The sequence below is a fragment of the Trachinotus anak genome, unplaced genomic scaffold, assembly GCF_046630095.1.
Source record: "Trachinotus anak isolate AG129_WGS33_773 ecotype Australia unplaced genomic scaffold, CSIRO_AGI_Tana_v1 ptg000002l, whole genome shotgun sequence".
In the NCBI taxonomy this organism is placed as follows: Eukaryota; Metazoa; Chordata; class Actinopteri; order Carangiformes; family Carangidae; genus Trachinotus; species Trachinotus anak.
The window spans coordinates 12,642,037-12,661,740 of NW_027273853.1; the positions used below are offsets into that span (position 1 = coordinate 12,642,037).

The window sequence follows — 19,704 nt, forward strand, 5'->3', positions numbered from 1 at the left end:
CAGCAAGGATACGACCAGCAGGAACAGGCGCTCAGGAGACACACTCACTGTGCTGGAGAGTGTTTGAAGCCGCGATGGGAGTGAAGACATCCAAGTTTCTAGAGTTCCTGTTACCAGCGTCGTTGCACTAAACAAAGACTTTGGGTTTCTTCGTTCCTCTCTCTCTCTCTCTCTCTCTGTGTGTATCTGAGAGAGGGGGGGGTGTCTGCGTTTTTTTTTTTTGTTTTTTTTTTGTCCGAGGCGTTTCTCTCACAGGATGTTGATGATATTGGAAAGCCGGGTAAGATCCTAAAGTCACTTCTCTCTGATGAGCACGACCTCCTCCTCCTCCTCCTCCTCCTCTTCCTCACCACCGCACAAAGGGAACCACGGAACAACTACTTTTTTTTTTTTCTCACCCCCCCCTCCGCCCCCCGGCCCCCCCCCCCCACACGCCATCGTTTTATTTTATTTTCATTTTTGTTTTTGTGAATGTCATTAAGAAGCAGAGGGGGCTGTTTCAAAGACAAAATGGATCACTTTGCAGCAGAGTGCCTTGTTTCAATGTCCAGTCGTGCAATTGTTCACGCTCCTAAAGGGAATAGGGAGATTAAACCAGAAATCCCATCCTCCTCTAAGAACGGAGAGGAAATCAAAGAGCCTCTGGTGAAAGACAACTCCTCTCTTTTTGTGGTGGCGCGGATTCTGGCGGATTTTAACCAGCAGACTCCCAACAATGTTGCCGAGCAGGCAAAAATAAAGGATGAGAGCATGCCGAACCTCGCAGATGATGGAAACTCTGCCACACCTACCACCATCTCCGATCCTTCGCTCAAACAAAGAGGCAAAAGATCGAGAGGTCGAACTGAGCAAGAATCACCTCAGAAAAAGCACAAATGCCACTATTCAGGTTGTGAAAAAGTTTATGGCAAATCATCCCACCTCAAAGCGCATCTAAGGACACACACAGGTCAGTTTCATTGGATGCAAATGTTTGTTGCTGTGAACATGACTTATTGCGGTTCCCTTGTCGATATGAGAACGGATGGGATTATTAAAACTGAGAATACTGATAAAAAAAAAAAAAAAGAAGTGTGGTTTCTCTTACATTCAAACCGATATTTGTACAGAGGAAGGTGACTGACTGCTGTGTTTCATCGAGTCATATGTGTAAATATTAACGGATCCACCCTAAATGGAAACAGCCAGCGCACGCAGCGCACTGAGGCCAAATTTGGTTCATAGCTTAATAATCGCATTGTTCCATTAAGTTGTATGAACTTTGCGAAATGTCCTTTTAATTTCGGGGGGGGGGGGGGGGGGGGGGGGGTCGAAAATAGTGCCACTCCCACTCAAGTCTCCGAGCTTTGTCACGGCTTTCCTCTTGCAGCCCCCCGCCTGCATTGGACAGTGTGTACAAACCGAAACTGCAGTGCAAATGCAGGAACAAATCACACGCATCAGATTTCCAGCCTTGATTCACGTAAAGTTTGGTTTGTTTCATGGGAACGTGAGAAAATTAAAAATAATAATAATAATAATAAAATCCTTCGAAGGCATGCAGTGTGAACATCACAGAATAGGTCAAAGTGTGCGCTAATGTGGGCATGCAAAGAAAAGTTTTCAAGATCAATCCGGTAGACTTCAGTGTACCGTCACACTGCAGAGAGAAAGGCTATCAAATGCGCTCCAGGTCAGCAGCCTGTTACGTTTGACCTTCCTGAAGGACCATACCTCCATGTTTGCGCTTTGCATTCCGCAGGATAGGCTACAGAGAGGGGGGAAAAGATGTAGATGGACTCAAATTGGGGGGTTGATAAGGGCTGTGCAGTCGTCCGTCTGCCCAGAGCCCTTTGTTGTGATGTGCCACACCCCCACTAGACAGACTGCCAGCTGATCTGGCCAGCAACAGACTCAGCTAGCTGAGCCTCGACTGAGGAGCTTCAGCTCTGTAGACTGCAGCTCACACTCCCTCTTCCCTATCCTTCATTCTTCACGCACACGCGCACACGCGCACACGCACACACACACACACACACACACACACACACACACACACACACAGCATGCCTGACAGACAGACCAGAAACAAAACAAACCTTTCTGGAACACACAAGAAACGCCTTGTATGAATTTGACACATATATTTGAGCCTTATAGGTTCTATAGAAACATGTGCAAGAAAAACACTCAACTCAGCACAAAAGTCTAAATTTGTGGGACACCTTCTTGCACAATTCACCCTTTAGTTGTCTCAAACATAACATATCCTTTTCTCAGTGGTAAATTCTTGTCTCATTGCCTATAAAGCTTTTTATTTTTAATCCTGCCTTATTGTTGGGATACGCTCCCCTTTCTGGCTTTGTGATTGGTCCATTTCCTTTTATCACTTGATTTATTATCCTATACATGAATTTCATATGGATGCCATGTGCCATTGAAATAAAGCCTAACGTAAAAAATGCAAGTGCACTCTATAAGACACTATAGGCCTGTTATGTGATGCTTTTTCTTGTAGATGGTGGATAATCCAGTGTTCGTATGCTGTGTTTTTGTCCATTTGTATTCATCAGCTGCAGCTTTGTGCTGACAGCTGTGACATATATATGTACGCTAAGTAAGGTTCCATAATACTAATATTAAGTTCCTGTGTGTCCTCTGCGCAGTGTGTTTTAGTGCTGTTTTATTACAGTCTATCAGCCCTGCACTCGTCTCTTTGCTCATTAAGCCTCCTTTCTTTTGGGATACACTCATGTGTCTGCCTTTGCGATTGGTTTGTGCCCTATAATTTCTGATAATGAGGATGGTCACAAAACGTGAGTCATCTCAGTTGAGCGGCCTTGTCTCAGCCAAACTTGCAGCAGCGCTCTCAGTGTGCCAGCTTCCAGCACACAGTGCACTTCCCTGCAGCCCCAACCATGTGTTTTCAGTGCAGTTTTATTGCTCCATATTAGCCCAGCCCTTGTCTCTTTGCCTATTAAGCGTTTCCTTTCGCCTGCCTTTCTGTTTGGATATACTCCGGCGTCTGGCTTCACGATTGGTTTGTGTCCCATAAATTCTGATAATAATGACTCTCTCTGCTTATTTGATTGGATAGTCCCAGAATGTGGGTCATCTGAGTTCAGCCAGGCTGCTTGCAGTGCTTTCATAGAGCCAGACTCTGGCAGTGTGCTTCCCCTCAGCCCCTACTAGCAGAGTCAAGAGAGAATGGATCCCAGCCCAGTCAGTCCTAGCCAAACACCACTATCTAATTGAGGGGGGAAACACTGTTATAGACACTAAACAAAGAGCTAGGGACGAGGCGTCCTCATTTGACTTCTCTTACGCCCAAAGCCTCATGATCCCAGCTTTTGCAGCCCTTCTGTGTGTGATTTGTCAGAGTGTAAGAGGAGCTGAAACCTGAGCTGCATTGTATTTCTTGTGCAATGTCTACAGTACATAAAAAAATCAGTCCCATTACAAGCTCAAAGTGAACTTCACCCAGCAGTAATGATTACCTCCGCTATAGAAATAGTTTCAGGGTTTTTTTTTTACCCTATGTTTTGATAGCTCTTCTAATGAGACTTTTGATGCCACTCCAGGGCTATGGAGGGGAATAAAAGTTCATTTACAGTGCTCAAAGCATTTAAAAACTCAGCACCAATGTGTTTTTAAGGAAACAATGTACTCAGGATCATTTACAAACCTCACCGTGGACTTTTCTGTCCGCAGCAAGACCTGGGGATTATCCTGTGTATTAAAAAGTTCCTGGTTAAGGGTCTCTTCAGTGGTTTCATTTTAGGTTTCTTTTCAAACACAGTTCGTGATGGGAGAACACGCTGAATTTAAATAGCTCATTATACTGCACTGAGTTTGATGGCGAGGAATCCACAGCAGTTTAGGGGTGTCTAAGGTCACCAGACAGCATTTGTCTGATGTCCTGGTGTGGGAGGTGGGGCTTTTCTCTGGTATATACTTATCCTGCAGTAAGGAGAATGCAGTCATATAATGCTGATGTACAGATAATCTCAATTTTATAGTCAAATGAAACAGACGGAGACCATGAAGGCGACGGCCTCTGATTCTTCCTCAGGGAAATTCTCAGCACCAATTGGTCTCTCTTCATTCGTTCTTTTTTGATATTCTATAACGGACTCTTAACGATGAAGACCCACTTTCCCAAGAGGTGTCTCGCGGTCATTGAGTACACGGTGTTCTCTGTGAAGCCTCATTACTCTGCTTTGGTCATGTCATGCAGACTGCCATATCCAAAGGAGAGATGGCCCCTGACAAGCTCATTACAAGTCATGTCTTCTTCAGAAAGAACAGCTCGAGTCTTCTGTGCCCCCCCCCCCCCCCCCCCCCCCACAACTGGGCCTCACAAAAGGCCATCTTGTCAGTGTGCAAGACCTATTCGAAAACTATTTGAATCACCGGGAGGAACAGGGTCAATATTTCTCAAAGACAAAGAGCCTAATGACATATTTTACAGTTGGTTTGACGTTTTGTCTGGACCTCTTTTGTGTTATGCTGGGGGTACCTCTAATACTGTGAGATGGCTGTAAAGCCTTTTACTGTCTGTCCTAAAAAATAAGTGGCACCACCTGGCAGCACAGTTCCACTGCCATGTAGATCCAGTTATTCATGCATGCTTTCTATTTTTGGTCAAATAACTGTGGTTAATGACACTTTTTTAAACGTGAAATTATCCCAAATTCCACATGGAAAAAAGACACAGGAGTCTCTGATTATATATACTGCATCTCTGCCAGTGGTTTTATATTTGGCTGCACTGCTACACAGAGTGCACAGTGTTCCTGTGTGGCTGGTGGCAGTGATGAGGTAGCAGGGTGGAGATGGGGTTTTCCTGCTCTTACTTGAGCCTGACCTTGGCACAGCAATATGCAAAAACTCTACTGGGGCACAAGAGGTTAGTCTGTCTACATGCCACACGGCAGGATTTCCACCATCCCTCCCAGTTGAGCCATATTTCTCCTGACATAATAAAAAGGTGACTCCTCAGCCAGGAGATGTTCAACAGTTTCCATTTGTCTCCACACTGGTGATCCTACAAGTTATATGTTTTTAGCCATGCTAGTGGTGTGGGGCAGTCCGCCACATGGAGACTGAAATATCTTAACAACTATGGGATGCATTGCCATGAGGTTATAGACAGTCATGAATCCTAATGACTTTGGCGATCATGTGACTTTTCCTTTAGTGCAGCCAGCAAAAAGTAATGGCATTAATTTGAACCTCAGACGCGCATTGTGTTTAGTGTTACTTAGCAAGTGTTAGCATGCTAACACACTAAATAAAAACGGTTAACACAGTACATACAGTATTACCTGCATATTGTGAGCGTGTTAGCATTGTCAGTGTGAACATGTTAACATTGTCTATGTAGCTTAAAGCACTCTGTGCCTAAGTAAAGCCTCGGAGGTTTTGCTCTCGCTGTGAGATAAGACAATGTGAATGAAATCTGGTTAGCCCATATGTAGCAGTACAGTATAGTATGTGCAGTGGAAACAAGGTATTAGTTAAATCTACTTGATCCCTGGGTTGTAAATACAACCAAAGTGGAGCCACCATCTTGTTCTAATCCTCTGGTGCAGCGTTGCTACTCCATGAAAGACATCACCAAGGCGTGTTCTGGTGCACGCACTCTCCATATGCTATCCTACATGTGGACATGTAAAGCTGACTGTAGGATAGCTCATCACTAATATTGGAATATAAACTTGATTTAACTGTGATGAAGCAGCTAAGCATGCATGGTGGACACTCATAATACTGAAAGGCCCCTGTCAGGTGGTTCCCTGGCTGTGCTGCTTTCAATGGCCCACAGGGCTCATGTATTCTTTAGTTAGCTCTGGAGTACTACTATAAAAGCTACTCTGTCTATTCCCCCACCAGCCCCTCCCAGCCTTCTCCAGCCTGCAAAGCAAAATAGGTGCTGAAGCGTGTTGTGTTGCGAGGCCAAGCTCCGGCCACGGCTTGTGGCGTGGTGTTGATTACCAGCGGCAGGAAGAGAGGGATACAGACCTGTGGAACATTTGTGCATTTTTTGCCTCTACTGTTCAAAAACCGCCAACCGAATCTCACATGCAAAGGGGGGTTCTGCAGCACAAAGACAGAGAATATACAGTGTGGCAGGGTGGGGGTGGGGTTAGATACTGGGATATTCACTGTCAATGCCCTCCATTGATGTAGGTCATTTATTCAACTGCATCTGCAGCTAATCTGATTAACGTTTGAAGGGCTGTGACCTCTGCAGCAGAGAACACCCCTGTCAGCCTGGCACTCACAGGGTCCCATCCTGTGAGTTAGACTCTGACTGTGACCACTGTGTTGTGTTCAGCACAGCTTGAATAAGAGAGGACTGGCTGAAAATCGCTGTGGAGCTAATGTCAGGGGGAGTGTTTTGTCTCTTGCTGGGCTGTTTATGTTCCCTACAGTGTGTAAGGTGTGTCCCCTTTCTCTGTGCGATAAATCAGACTGTGGCAGACCACGACACACTGGGGTGTGGTCCTCGGCACAACATAAGAAGTATTTTGTTCAGTCTTAGGGGGAAGGAGGCCATAATCATTTTCCCTGTGAGACATGAAAATATTTCTCTTCCACTTACCATCAGAGTATCAAGTATACACTGGGACAGCTGGCAATATCTACAGCCTTTATCTCCTCTTATCGCAGTGTGGTGAGGCCTCTCAGGGTCTAGCAGGGCTATAGCTCTTTGTTTGGCACCGGGTAGTAAGCATGTCCATCTCTCATGAGCTATAGTGTCAGACTCCATCAGTGGAATGAGCTGACATTGTAGTGTGTGAGTGAGAGTCATGGATGATAGGGCATCCCTGCTCCCACCTGCTTATACGGACCAACGGTAAACAGACATTAATGGCTGCAGCTGTTTGCATTTCCATAGTTAACCAGGGTTTAAAAGATAAGGAGGCCGCCTGCAACATATCAAGGCTGCAGGTTGTTTTAGAATGCACTCAAGGCTGAGAGAGAGTGCCCACTCTAACTAATTGAGGCAAATGTGATGAGCTGGTCAATGCAGGCAAGCTATCCCAGCCTTTCCCTTAAAGAGTTAAGGGGATGAAGTAATGTATAGCTAAGTGTGTGCAGGAATCAGACAGTCACACTCGACCCCCGCTGCATGTCTTCGGGTGAATGTCAATAGCCCTGTGCAGTGCAGACCAAGGGGAGTGAGTTACGGTTAGTACGCACAGCCTGTCTGATTGAAATGCATTACAGGAGTGCCTCTCCCACTGGGAGCGAGGCTGCTGCTATTGTTCACAACCTGACAGCTATAGGCCCACAAGGGGAGCCCGACTATTCAACGTCAAGCAAGGTTCCTTACAATAAAGACAAAAGATGATCATAGATCAAATGCTCTCTGTTTTCTGAGTTTTCTCCTGACAAGTTTGAGCTGGCCCTCATCACGAGTACCTGACCCACCCGAGGGTCCTTTGTTGCTCCTGCAGACACGACTTATTCTTGTTTGCAACAAATTCTGAATGGAGCTTTTGAGAAAACATGTTTTAACTGACTGATTTTCTCTGTAATTTGATTCCTCTCCCACTGAGTCAATTTTTCATAGACAAACAGCCACGTAAACAGTTGTTCTGATCTCAGATGTGTTTCAAATCAAGCAGTGTCTTTTTTTTTTTTTCCTTTTCTACAGACCGCAGAATTTTGTGAGCCTTTGTTGTTATTTTTGCACAAGCAAAGCCTGCATATATACTGCTGTGTAAACAATGAAAAGGGGAGCTGCAAAAGCCTTAATGTATATTTATTGTTCTGCACACACATGCTTGTGTTTATATCATCTTGGTATGTAATGGTGCATGTGGAGGGAGAGGCCAGCCACAGTTGGGTTAACCCTGTCTGCTCCAGTGGTTTATGCTGATCAAGGACTCAGCAGTCATTTTAGTATTACCCAAAATCCCATGAATGGATGTCTCCTGGCAGCATAGCTGGCTCCTGGTTGGTTACAGGTCATAGTCTGTTGTAAACATGCAACAAAATTACAGGATTGCGCTGAGCCCTACCACTGGAGTTAGTGGTGTCTCTCTCATTTCATGTTGCCAAGCTGGCTGTGCCACTGAGCCAGCACTGAAGTGAGGTAGCTCCAACTCTAATGACCTGTGATCTACACTCTGTCTCCAGCCTTACTTTCCCTTTGTCTAGCTGTTTGCGCGTAAAAGTCCATACGGGTTTTCATGTGCACATTGTTGTTGTTCTGAGCGCTGTAAAAGATATTTCCTGTTCTGGTTCTCAACGTGCAGGCAGAACAAAGTTAACTTCAAGGTGATCTCTGATGTATCCACAGGGGCTGTATTTTTTTCACCCTTCTCACCCTGCAGAGCTATTTACTCAATCTCTCTTATGACAGGCTCACATAGAGGTTTTAGCTGTACACTGTGTGAGTTTGGCCCATGCCTGAGGACACACCAGGAATGTTATCTACTCTTGTTTGAAATACTGGTTGCTGTTGTTGGAGCAGGTGACCAAGTTGAGTTGAGTTGACTGTGCTGCTGCTCACGTCAAAAAGAGATTTGATCTCGCCTTCACAGACAGCATCCCTTTACACCAGGGAGACAGATTCCATTTCCCGTAGCCATTTCTGCAGAAACCGGGGAGCCAAACTTCTTAGATATGAATGAGAGGAGGGTGGAGGGAGAGGAGCAGAGATGAGCTGTTTATTTACTGACCCAGTGGCCTCAGAGAGAACAATTATATAACAAGAGTACCTGTGACATAATCGCATCGCCTTGGAGGGGGGACACTAGTGCTTAGCAGAGGTACAGTTTGCGTGCGTGATGTAACTCACTTTACGGGTAACTGGGTCACTATGTTCGTTAGGGAAAAGCTTCCCTCATTACGCCCCTCAAACCCACCCACCCCCACTCCACCTCGCCTTCTGCAACTGACACATTCTGAGAAAGACAAACCACACCCTGGATGTGGCGCTCTGCCAGAGATGGGATAACCAATCGGTGGGGCCTGGCAGCGGCCCTGCCGTTACAACACTGGGACTAGATGGGAAGAACAGCAGGGTAAGGAGAGTAGCTTGCTGCATTCTTTTTTCATCAGAGATGCTGAGTAATAGCTGCAGTCTATTGAAATATCATGGAGAGTGACATCCTCCTACCACAACAGGGTAATAGCCCCTATCATGGTTTCCACTCAGGATCAAAGTCTTTGTTCCCTAAACCTCCCAATCCTCATGTTATGAAACAAGCACGGCAATTAATTGGGACATTACGTGATTCTTTTTCTCTTTGTGCAACTGAATCTTCTAAGGCTTACATTGAAGCAGCAGGATTTAAATGCATATTCATATTGTTGACCTAAATGCCAAAAGCAGTTTAGCGTGAGGTGGGCAGTGCATCAGTTAATGCTGCATTTTCTAAGAAGTCATGGAGCTGTATATAATTTGATGCGTCTCAGTGAGTTGATGTAGGATACCTGATGCTTCCACTATGACTGCATTTCTGTATAAGGGCCGTTAGACTGGATATCTCAGTCGAGCTCTCTGGTGTCTGGTTAAATATTAATGTTGTTGGATCTGTTACACTGGTTATTTAGCCTTAAGCAGCCTGCAGAGCTTAGCTCTTCTTTTTTAGCCAGTAACTCATTTTGCAGTGCCAGGTGGCAACAGAGGCCGCTTCTCTTGCTAATAAGGTATGAAATCAGGCTATCATGAGTCTCTTCAAAGAGATGATTGCCCTAAAAGTTACACTGCCTCTCTCCTCTGCCAGAGCTGTGCTTCAAGGAGGGTGTAATCCAGGATGTATGAAGGTCAAATGAATATGAATTGTAACTCTAACATCAGGGCATGCAGGACAGATGAATGTGTTTCCTTTTTGTGTTAACTTTAGCAGGAGAGTGAGAACAGTACAGAGAATTGGCAAAAAAAAAGAAGAAAAGGGTGGTGTGTGCAATATGCAAATATCTATATGTCGGTTACAAAGTTTACTTACGCTGAGCTGTGTATGAACCCTAAGGAACTGTAGTGGGCAGGGCTGACTGAGTTTGTCTGGAGCTGAGGTGAGGCGTCACAGGCAGGAACACAGACCGGGCTGTCTAGACTTGCTCTGTCTGTCTACATGTTTTGTAACCATGCAGTATGGGGTGGGGGGGTTGCTGAGACTAGTTTTGCACTGAGTTCTTGTTTTTGAGACTCCCTGGTATCAGGTAGCATATGACTGTTTGATGCTGAACAGCACTGTTTCCATTGTGGCCCTGAGGGAAGCCAAGGAACAAAGAAAGTATTTGGCAGGTCCTGCTCTTATGTGCTCATTTGTCATACCACCAATAAACATTAACGCATCTCATCGTCTATTCCTTTTCATACCAAGACTCCTTGGCATATGAGCTTACAAGAAGATTGATTATTCTTATTCTCAGAAAAGAACCATAACATTGAAAGAATACGTCCTGCCCTTTGCTATAGTGCTGCAAGGTCACGCTGGTAAAATTAGAATTCTTGATGTAGCTATTGTCAGGCAGAAACTCAGTGAAATGGAACTAAATGAATACAGTATTAGACATATTGGCCAGTGGATGCAGAACACTACATTCAGGCTCCGTGTACACTGTTTCCACATCAGAATAGAAGGAAACCACAAGATATATAGTACCATCTGGCTTTGAGTATATTTGTGTCAAAGCCCACTTTTATTGCCTAATGGAGGGGTGGGGAGGGGGGTGGGGGGTGGAGGGTGTAATTTCCCATGTGCCGAGTCACAGATAGTTGCATGTTGGAAAATGGGCTGGGCAACCATTGTGAGTGTGATTAGCATCTGGAGCTTAGATAATTAAACTGTGTCTGCTCCTTGAGCACAGCGCCAATTTTTAGGTGATTTACCCCAGGTCCCATGGCTCACTACAGCATTCTTGTCTCACATTTTTTAATATTTTGAAAACGTCTGGTGGTTTCTGATATCGTTCCCCTCACTGGCCCGTCAGACCCAGCAGTAATCTTGCAATCGTTATTCCTTGATGACTCTCAGAGTCAACTATGTACAGAAAACAGCACAGTCTTGTTCAGCAGGACCTGTCTTCTTTGGAAAAGTGTCTGCTTGCCGTGTATGACGGTGTTCATGACTTGTTAACCTGTAAACATCTCATGATGAGTCACTATGGTATGGCATGGTAGCAGTTTTGTGATCAGAGGGCAACAGTAACAACACATCAATGAGTTTCATTTGTTTCATGTTACACTCACTGACACTATCAGTGCTTCTGAAAAGTCTATGTGATTCCCATTGTACACAGCACCGAAAAACTGAAGCATTTAAGGTGAATTGAGCATGTTTTGGCCCATTTAACTCAAATCGCATATACTTTACATTCCTGCCCACCATTCTCTTGAGTAAAGTCCCTTTTTTAGATTTTTAATTGCATTTTGATTGTCTTGTTTAGCCTTTCAAGCAGCCATCAGCTCCCATTTATTTCAGTACAGTGTTAAAATGAGCTTGTGAAGACTTTAAATAGGAAATACATCATAGTGCAGATCTTTTCACAATATTTGCAATTTGATTTTCATATCAGATTGAAATCAGTGGAAAATCATGTCTGTTTGGAGGGCCTGGAAAACACACCCAGATATTTGAAAAACATGTCCAGCCTATAATCTGTAGAACTGGTAAATAGGACAAAAAAGACTGATATGGTCCTTATAGCCGTGCTGCTTGTGTGATTATACACCGACATCTCTGCTTCCTTTTCGGTTTTGCAGGAGAACGGCCTTTCCCGTGTACCTGGCCAGACTGCAGTAAGAAGTTCGCTCGCTCCGATGAGCTGGCTCGCCATTACCGCACCCACACGGGGGAGAAGAAGTTTGGGTGCCCTCTTTGTGACAAGCGCTTCATGCGCAGCGACCACCTGATGAAGCACGCCCGGCGCCACTCAGATTTCCAGCCTGGCATGCTGAAGAGGCCTCACAGCAGCGGCAGCAGCAGCAACACAACACGTCCCAGCTCCCTCAGCGACTACAGCCGCTCAGATGCCTCCAGCCCCACCCTCAGCCCCACCCTCAGCCCAGCCAACTCGCCTTAAACTGAAACCCAGTCGCACTTTCCGCCTCCGACCTGCGAGGCCTGTGTTTTTCTCATAACACTTGTGTTGCACAGTTGTCAGCAACCCCCCCTTTGCTATTCCTGCGCTTGCTGTGGTGTACCATACTGTACATAACTGCTTATTGTAGTGCAATTACATGTGTGATCCTAAAAGAAGGTAATGCCTTTCCCAGATGGCAATATTTACATTCTGTACCATATGTCTGTATTTTTTTAGCTTCTGATGATGGCTAGTTGTCCAATGTACGTTCGCAGTCAGCTAAACAAGGTTTGGAAGAAAAAGAAAAGACACCCTGACAAGTCTTATCAATTTTTTTTTTGTTTGTTTGTTTTTCTTTATTTTTTGAACAGGTGAGGAGAAGGGGTACACACACACCTCAGGATTGAAGACAGTTGCTATTTCTGTAATACCACAGTACTTAACAGTACTCACATTGACTGCACAATATACTCATCACTTTACTCTGAAATTCAACAGGGGTTGAATTTTACGCCCTGCTCAGGGATGGCCTTGTTAGCTTGAAAGAATGAACACGGTGAAGAGAAACATACAGTACATATATAGCAGCCTTACACTCAACACAATTTGCACTCTTTGTTTTTTTTGTTGATTTTCACATCCGAGGAAACTAGCCCTATGGTCATACGGTCAATCGTACAACAACACTCATGTTCTGTTCTCCCTGGTGTTCTGGGGATTCATATGTAATGTAAATGCTGTGTGTTATGAAATCGGTCCCCAAACCCTCGCCTCAGTAAACAAAATACATCTATTCCTCCACTGTAATGTTAATATTCAGTTGCCATTACACTGGGTTAAATATGTATTTCATTCAACAGCAGTGTGCAGAATATACTGTGTAAATCTGCACTGTGGGAGGATCGGGATTATATTGGGTGAATAGTTTTTATAAATATACTCAGTTGAAGAAACTTTAGAACCTTTAAATAGAGACAGTTAAGTTTCAAAGCAGCTGTTCATGCTTTTTTTTTTTTTTTTTTTAAATAAAAGTGCTGTATCATCAGCCAGTATTTCACACAAAATGGACACAAAGGGACTTTAGTTGAAACAATGTTTATCCCTCTCGCAAGCACATAGGAAAAAGTACCAAAGACAAGAGTGAAAGAAAGCTTTCTACTCAGTCTTGTAAGCCACCCTTCATTTAGGCCTGGGGCTGGTGGTTGGCAGTATCACAGGTAGAGCCAGACAGCCTGCTCACTTCCCTCCTCCTGCCTCTGCCTTTTGTGGCCTCCCTGGAGGAAACAGCTGCATCCCACAAGAAGCTATTCACAGCCCGCAGGAGAAGGAGGGCTAACATGCCATTTCCAGGGAGTCCTCCCTCACTCATCTGGCTCTACCTGTCCTGTCAGAGAGTGGTGATGCTCCAAACCTGCCAAATTGCATAAGGTCACCTAACTTTGGGGGTCAAAAGTAGGCCAGAGTGTCAGGCAGAGTGCGGGGCAGAGTGTTGGGCTGGGCTGCAACATGGTGGAACACAGAGTGAACAAAGCAGCTATCTGCAAAAGACAGACAAGAGGGGGCAGGTCCTGATAAAAGAGGAGAGGTTTATCATGAGCTGAGCAGCACAGAGGAGGAGACACCCAGCCGCAGACAACCCCCCCCCCCCCCCCCCCCCCCCCCACCTCCTTCCCCCAACTCCCTTCCTCCCTCCAACTGTAGGGACTGTGAGCGGAAAAATGGCTGTAATTAGTGGTTTGATCCAACCTGTAGGATAAGAGTAGAAAGAGAAGTGTATGAACAACAGTACTACCTAGACAATGCTGGCAATGTGGGTGGGATGTACCCAACTCCATCCTAAGCACAGGGAGAAATCCACTGCTCCTTCTGGAGAGTCAGATTTCACAATGCCAAGGAAAACGTCGCTCCAAATTCACACCAAATGAACCCAATCACTCAAACAGCTGCTTTCAAACTTCTCTCTCGCAACAAGGGGGCTTTTAAACTGTTGTAAAAACATCTGAACCAAAATGAACATATCAGCAAAGTGCAGTGCTCACCAGCCTCACGTTGTCCTGCCTGTGAAGCTCAGATGTCCCGTGAGAAAGCTGACTTGTGTTTTCTAGACAGACATGCCTCAATAAGTCAGGCAAAAGGCACAGTAAACCTTCCATGGAAACGGGCACCACTATAAAAACTGCTGCAGCCCCGCCAGTCTGTGTTATGCCTACATTTTCTTTTAATGCTTCAGCGCTACAGTTGGAAAGAGTTTCATCCATGTAGTGTGGTCCTGTCAGACCCCTCCAGACTGTTGTCATCATGAATTGCATGTGCTAGCTTCATCTTACCAACAAGTCGTCCCACTCTCGCCCTGCAGTCCCGTGCTTCACACTATATGCATGTTAACAACTTCGCCCAACGAGTGTAGAGGGGTTTTTGAGGCGGTCTGGCAGGTGTAAGTTCATGAATGGCAGGCCTTGTCCCTCAGTCTCTGCAGCAGCCATCTCTCTTTAAAGCTGTGAAGAATCAGCTCTGTCACATCCTCCAGAAAGAAAACATCCCTTATTTAGATCGAATGCAGTAGTTTCCTCAAAACACCACATGTTAAAAAAAAAAAACAACCCTCTGTAAGATGTAAAGTAAGTTTCAAGGCTGCAAGATGACACTTTGAATGCCACTGATCAGCAGCTCTCAGTGGAAGAAGCACTGAGAGGGTTTTACTTTTCCATTTCTGAAAAAAAAAAAAAAAAAACTCTGATTTTCACAAACAAGTTCTTCAAATTACTGTTGAGCAGCTTTTTGTGGTATCTATTCTATCCATGGCTTTTTTTTTTGACTTGATTTGTAGTGTAAGTTTCTCTTGCAGAAAAAAAAAAAATATCTGAGTGGCTCACCCTCAAGCAGGTTTCATGAATCACTTCTTAATCCATAATCTGCACATTTACCTCAGGGTCGACATCCGCAAAGCAGATATGGGACAGTTTGTGGATTTTGTTTTAACATCAGTTGCTGCACACAAATGTCTGCCAGCCTCCCACGGTGTTCCTGGGTGCTTAGTGCTCACTGCTGGTCAGTGTCCGACCACACTGGAAACACAGGAACGCCTCTGTACGGGCCCAGCTCCTGCCTAGTATGTCCTCATAACATTCAACAGTCCTGCTATACGCCTTAGTAAGCATTGGGCACTCTGGACACTGCTTTCAGTGAAGTGAAATGCCCCTTTAAAGACCCTTGACCATTAGTGTCGGTGGACTTGCTGTACAGTAGGCAACAGGAAGCTCCTACCATCTGAAAACAAACTGACTGAGACTGTGTAAACATCCCAGTCTATCCATCCATCCAGACTGCTCCAGTGACATATAGGCCTCCAGAGGCAGAGTCTCATAACTTATATTCTCACTGTACCAAATCTACTTGAATAATTCAACACAAAAGGCCATTGAACACAGTTTTGTACATTGTCCATTTTTACTGTACTTGCTTTTGTTGTCAAATAATTATTAACCTCTCTGGAGAAAGGTATATAGTCTGTTCTTTTGTTTTATTTTTTTTTTTCCATTGTCTTCAGGTCATTTCAGCAGTTCATTTGAATTTATCACAGCATTAAGGTTGACTGTTTTTGCCAGGCTGTTTATAGGCACCATTATTGCTTAAATAACATCATTTTAACCCTATTAATTGGGGTTCACCCCTTTAATCAGAAACACTTAATACTCTGTTGATGTCAGGATACAGGTCATTGCAGGTAACCTGTTATCCAAAAGTCAGAAAATGAAAGGATTGTTTTGAGTCACGATAAGAAAAGGAAACTTCCTGACCTCCATGTACGCTGATTTCTGATGGAGTGATTTCTTTTCTTTATTATTTAGATTGTTTGTTTTAAAAGTTTTCCATAAGAATAGAGACCACAGCATTGTGAGTTAGCAATGTAGTCATAATTTTTATTATTGCTTTTTTTTGTCTCATATAAAATGTTTAAGCTTGTATATTTTTCAAAAATCATACCTCTCGAAATAGTTGACTTTTGTTGTACCTTCATATCTTTTCAAAGCATCCATCATGTAGCTTATGTTTGCTTGATGAGTAGCACAAATAACTGGTGGTTTTGTTTGTCCCTACTTGAATGAAGAAGGAAAGAAAGAGAGACTTTTTCTGTAAAAAAAAAAATGAAACAAAACAAAAACACTGGGCTACATTTTATATAATCATCCCATGTTGTCAGGGTCCTGCACATCCTTATAGATTCAAAATGTAATCTTTCCAGAAAAAAAAAAAATAAATAAGAGCATATTTTTATTACTTTATGCTACAAAAATATTTAAACGATCCCTTCCCCATTGAGCTCCACATATTTGTCTTGGTTTATATATTTGTCGCGTATGTAACTTTGGCGTTTCATAATTTTTTAATACAACTTCACGATTGTATTCCCAGTCTTCAACAAGGACTTCAAACAACGACAAACAATGAAATACAAGGTTTCTACAAGATGCTAACAATGTACCAGTCAATATTTTTCTTCTTCTAATTGTACAATACATTAAAGAGAACTGATTGTTGCCTAGTATGTAAAGAACTAACATTAATCTTATTTAAAAAGTTCATATTAATTACATGAATATATCACTGATAAGACCATCTCACATGAAATCTTTGTGACTGATCTCGATATAAAAGCATGATTGATGCAATTGCGTGCCAAAACCCTAATGGTAACTTCATAAAGATGATACAGAGGATGAGGATAAAAAGAAAAAAAAAAACTAGCTATTATCAGACATTTAACAAACTTGTACAGTTTTATAAAGTGTGACATGTTTTTATGTTATGTACAGGATTTAATGAAGCAACTCTGCATATTTGATATGCAAGTGTTCTAAGTTAAATATTCTTTTCTGCTTAATGTAAACATTTGGATTGTGTAGCTTTGTTTTCATTTGGTTCTTGTTATTTAATTTTTTCTTCTTCTTTTTTCGCTGTACAATACTCAAGCAATGTATAATGGCTTATTACAGGTATTTTTGACATAAACAATCTTAATGATAATGAACGCCCAACCATTCCAAAGGATTGAAAATTGCATTTGCTATATTGTGCTGCTTACATCGACCCGATGCATTTTTGTAGGATATGAATAGAAATCTGTCTTGACTGTGAGGTTTTACACGTTGTGAGTTGTGCACAAGGTACGTTTCTCATTGTCAACATTTCCCAGGTTTAATCTCTCCTTTCTTCTCTGCAGGCTCTTTGTGTAGGCTAAGCCAATTCCAATGAACACCATACACGCAATATCTAAAAGTTAAGGACATACAGAGCATGTCTTCCCTCATGACAAAGGCCTGAGCCTTTTTTTAAAGTGGGGATAATGTTTAAGAGACAGCCATGAAAGGATAGAGTGGTTCTTGAGCAGTGAGATGGAGCTTTGAGTTCTTGCAGCTCATCAGAGGCTCCACAGTTACAAGTTGTTACCAAAGGCTTTGAAGGGAAAGATGAATGTCGCAGTAATCTTGAACCCAACCCAGTTTGGACCCCTGGGTTCAACTTTATGTCCTGTAAGGGTCAATGGATGTTGTGCTTGATTATGGACCTTTTTCTACATTTCAAATAAGCAGCTTTTTTTTTTTTAATATAACTTGAATGAACAAAATCCATAAAATCATACGAGCAAACAAATTCTGAATGAGTAAAAGACAGTGGGAACATGCAGCATGGCGGATCAGCAGACCGTATCTGTCAGTACCCTTCACTGACCATGTGGTCTCGTTCAACTGCCGAAAGTGATACTGAGCACAGTTTTCTCATCACTGAATAAAAGCATGCTTAAAAAGCAAGTCTTTTACTCAAGCTTTGGATATTTTTGCCCTTAAAGGGTTTGTCTGCTCCAAGTTATGCTGCACAAAGTGCTGTCAGTGACCTCCCTTTGATTAAAAAGGGCCTTTTGATTCTGTTTCCTGTACCTGTTTGTCCTCAATGTACCTCCTCAGTGTAATGTTGCTCTCTGGATACCTCTGTGTGTTTCTCCTCTGCCCATCACCATCAGTTGCCTGTTGTAGTGACTCCATGGTGCTGCTCTCCCTCTCAGCACCAATAAAATCTAATCTGTAAATAACTCTTGACTCAGCTATGGCCAGTACATTCTCCAATGACCTCAGTCTAACCTTCAGGTGTCATTTTATTTTTTTCTCAGCAAACCAAAATCACTACATTCAAGTATTACAGTTGTACAGTTCCTCGGATTTTACACACTTTTAATGTGCTGGTCTTAGCTGCTCTGCTGTACCTTTTTATGGCATTATTTTTTACATGTTAGACAATATATTGTGACCATGTCCTATGCAAATATGAAAAATAACAGATTGTTGAATAATGTATGTTGTCATAACTTGTATGCATGAAATAGTGAAGTTTACATTTGGAAATAAATTCATAAAATAAGCAGCTAAAATGTTCTGTGCTCTTTTTCTGTTGAGGTGGCACTGTGATTTTCGCTGAACAGTGGCCACTGTGGCCACAATGAACAGGAACTAGAACATGACAGGATAATGATAAGTGCTAAAACATAGTATATAGGGTGACCATTTCCATAACACCAAAAAGGAGGACATTATGCGGCATATCAATAAATTACTATGGTGTACATAGGACTCTGGTATACTCTCATTTATAGTACAATTGTGAGTGGTTTAAAGATGATGTTTGTGTAGCTGAATAGGCTACACAAGCATACAGCGGCCGGACAGGGCATTGAAAATCCGGACTGTCCTGCCTAAAGCTGGACGTCTGGTCACCCTAATAGTATAAGGAGAGAAGAGTCGTTAAATCAATAGTTTGACATTTTGGGAAATGTGCTTGTTCACTTTATTGATGCAAGTTAATTAAGAAGATTGATACCACTGTCATATCTGTGCAGTAAAGATGAACCTACCGTAGGTTACATTAGCTCATCTTACAAAAACATCTAAAAAATGTAAAAATGACAAGTTGTTGATCTGGTCTGGCGCAATTTGTCATTTGTATGTTAACTAATAAACTTAAAAGGTTCTGGAAAGTTTTTATTACCTCAGGATAGAGCCAGGCTAACTGTTTCCCCCTGTTTCCATTCTTTATGCTAAGCTAAGCTAACTGGATGCTGGCTGTAGCCTGATTTTTACTGGACAGAAATGAAAGTGGTACCAATTCTCTCATCTAACTCACATCAGGAATGTAAATTTGAAAATCTCAAACTATTCCTTAAAGTCAGGGAACTGATTCAGTAATGTCAGTTAGCCACCAAAATATACTATCTTAGATTGTGCTGAATTGAGCATGGGTGTGTTTTATTGCATGTAAATTCAACTTTACATTTGCAAAGCTGTTTTTTTTTTTTTTTTTTTTTTTTTTTTTTTACATGTTACATAATCTCTCTTTAATGTCAGAATTGGGTCAGTCCCCTTTGAAGTTCCTCATTTACAGTTATAAAATATTTCAAACCTTGAAGCAGGCTCTTACAGTTACATCAGAAATACAGAGAAGGGCCATGTTCCTCAGTTAGACAGCCTTTTCTCACGCGCCTGCCATGCACTTCAGAATTATTTTTGCAACAGGAAGTACACCTTGTTCCCCCATGCAAATATTTACTGTAACTGCTGGGGTATCAACAATAGGTGGGGCGCGGAGTGCTGGGTACTCCTTCCGTCTATATTGTATTTCAGGCCAAAT

General features: G+C 43.0%; 1 protein-coding gene across 1 annotated transcript; it reads left to right on the plus strand.

The window, feature by feature from the left end:
* The first annotated feature begins 18 nt into the window (after window positions 1-18).
* Window positions 19-18,444, plus strand: klf13 (Kruppel like factor 13). Its single transcript, XM_071498806.1, has 2 exons — window positions 19-949; window positions 11,708-18,444. Exons 1-2 carry the CDS (start codon window positions 472-474, stop codon window positions 12,025-12,027), a joined length of 798 nt encoding a protein of 265 aa, XP_071354907.1. The 5' UTR covers window positions 19-471; the 3' UTR covers window positions 12,028-18,444.
* The last annotated feature ends 1,260 nt before the right edge of the window (window positions 18,445-19,704 follow it).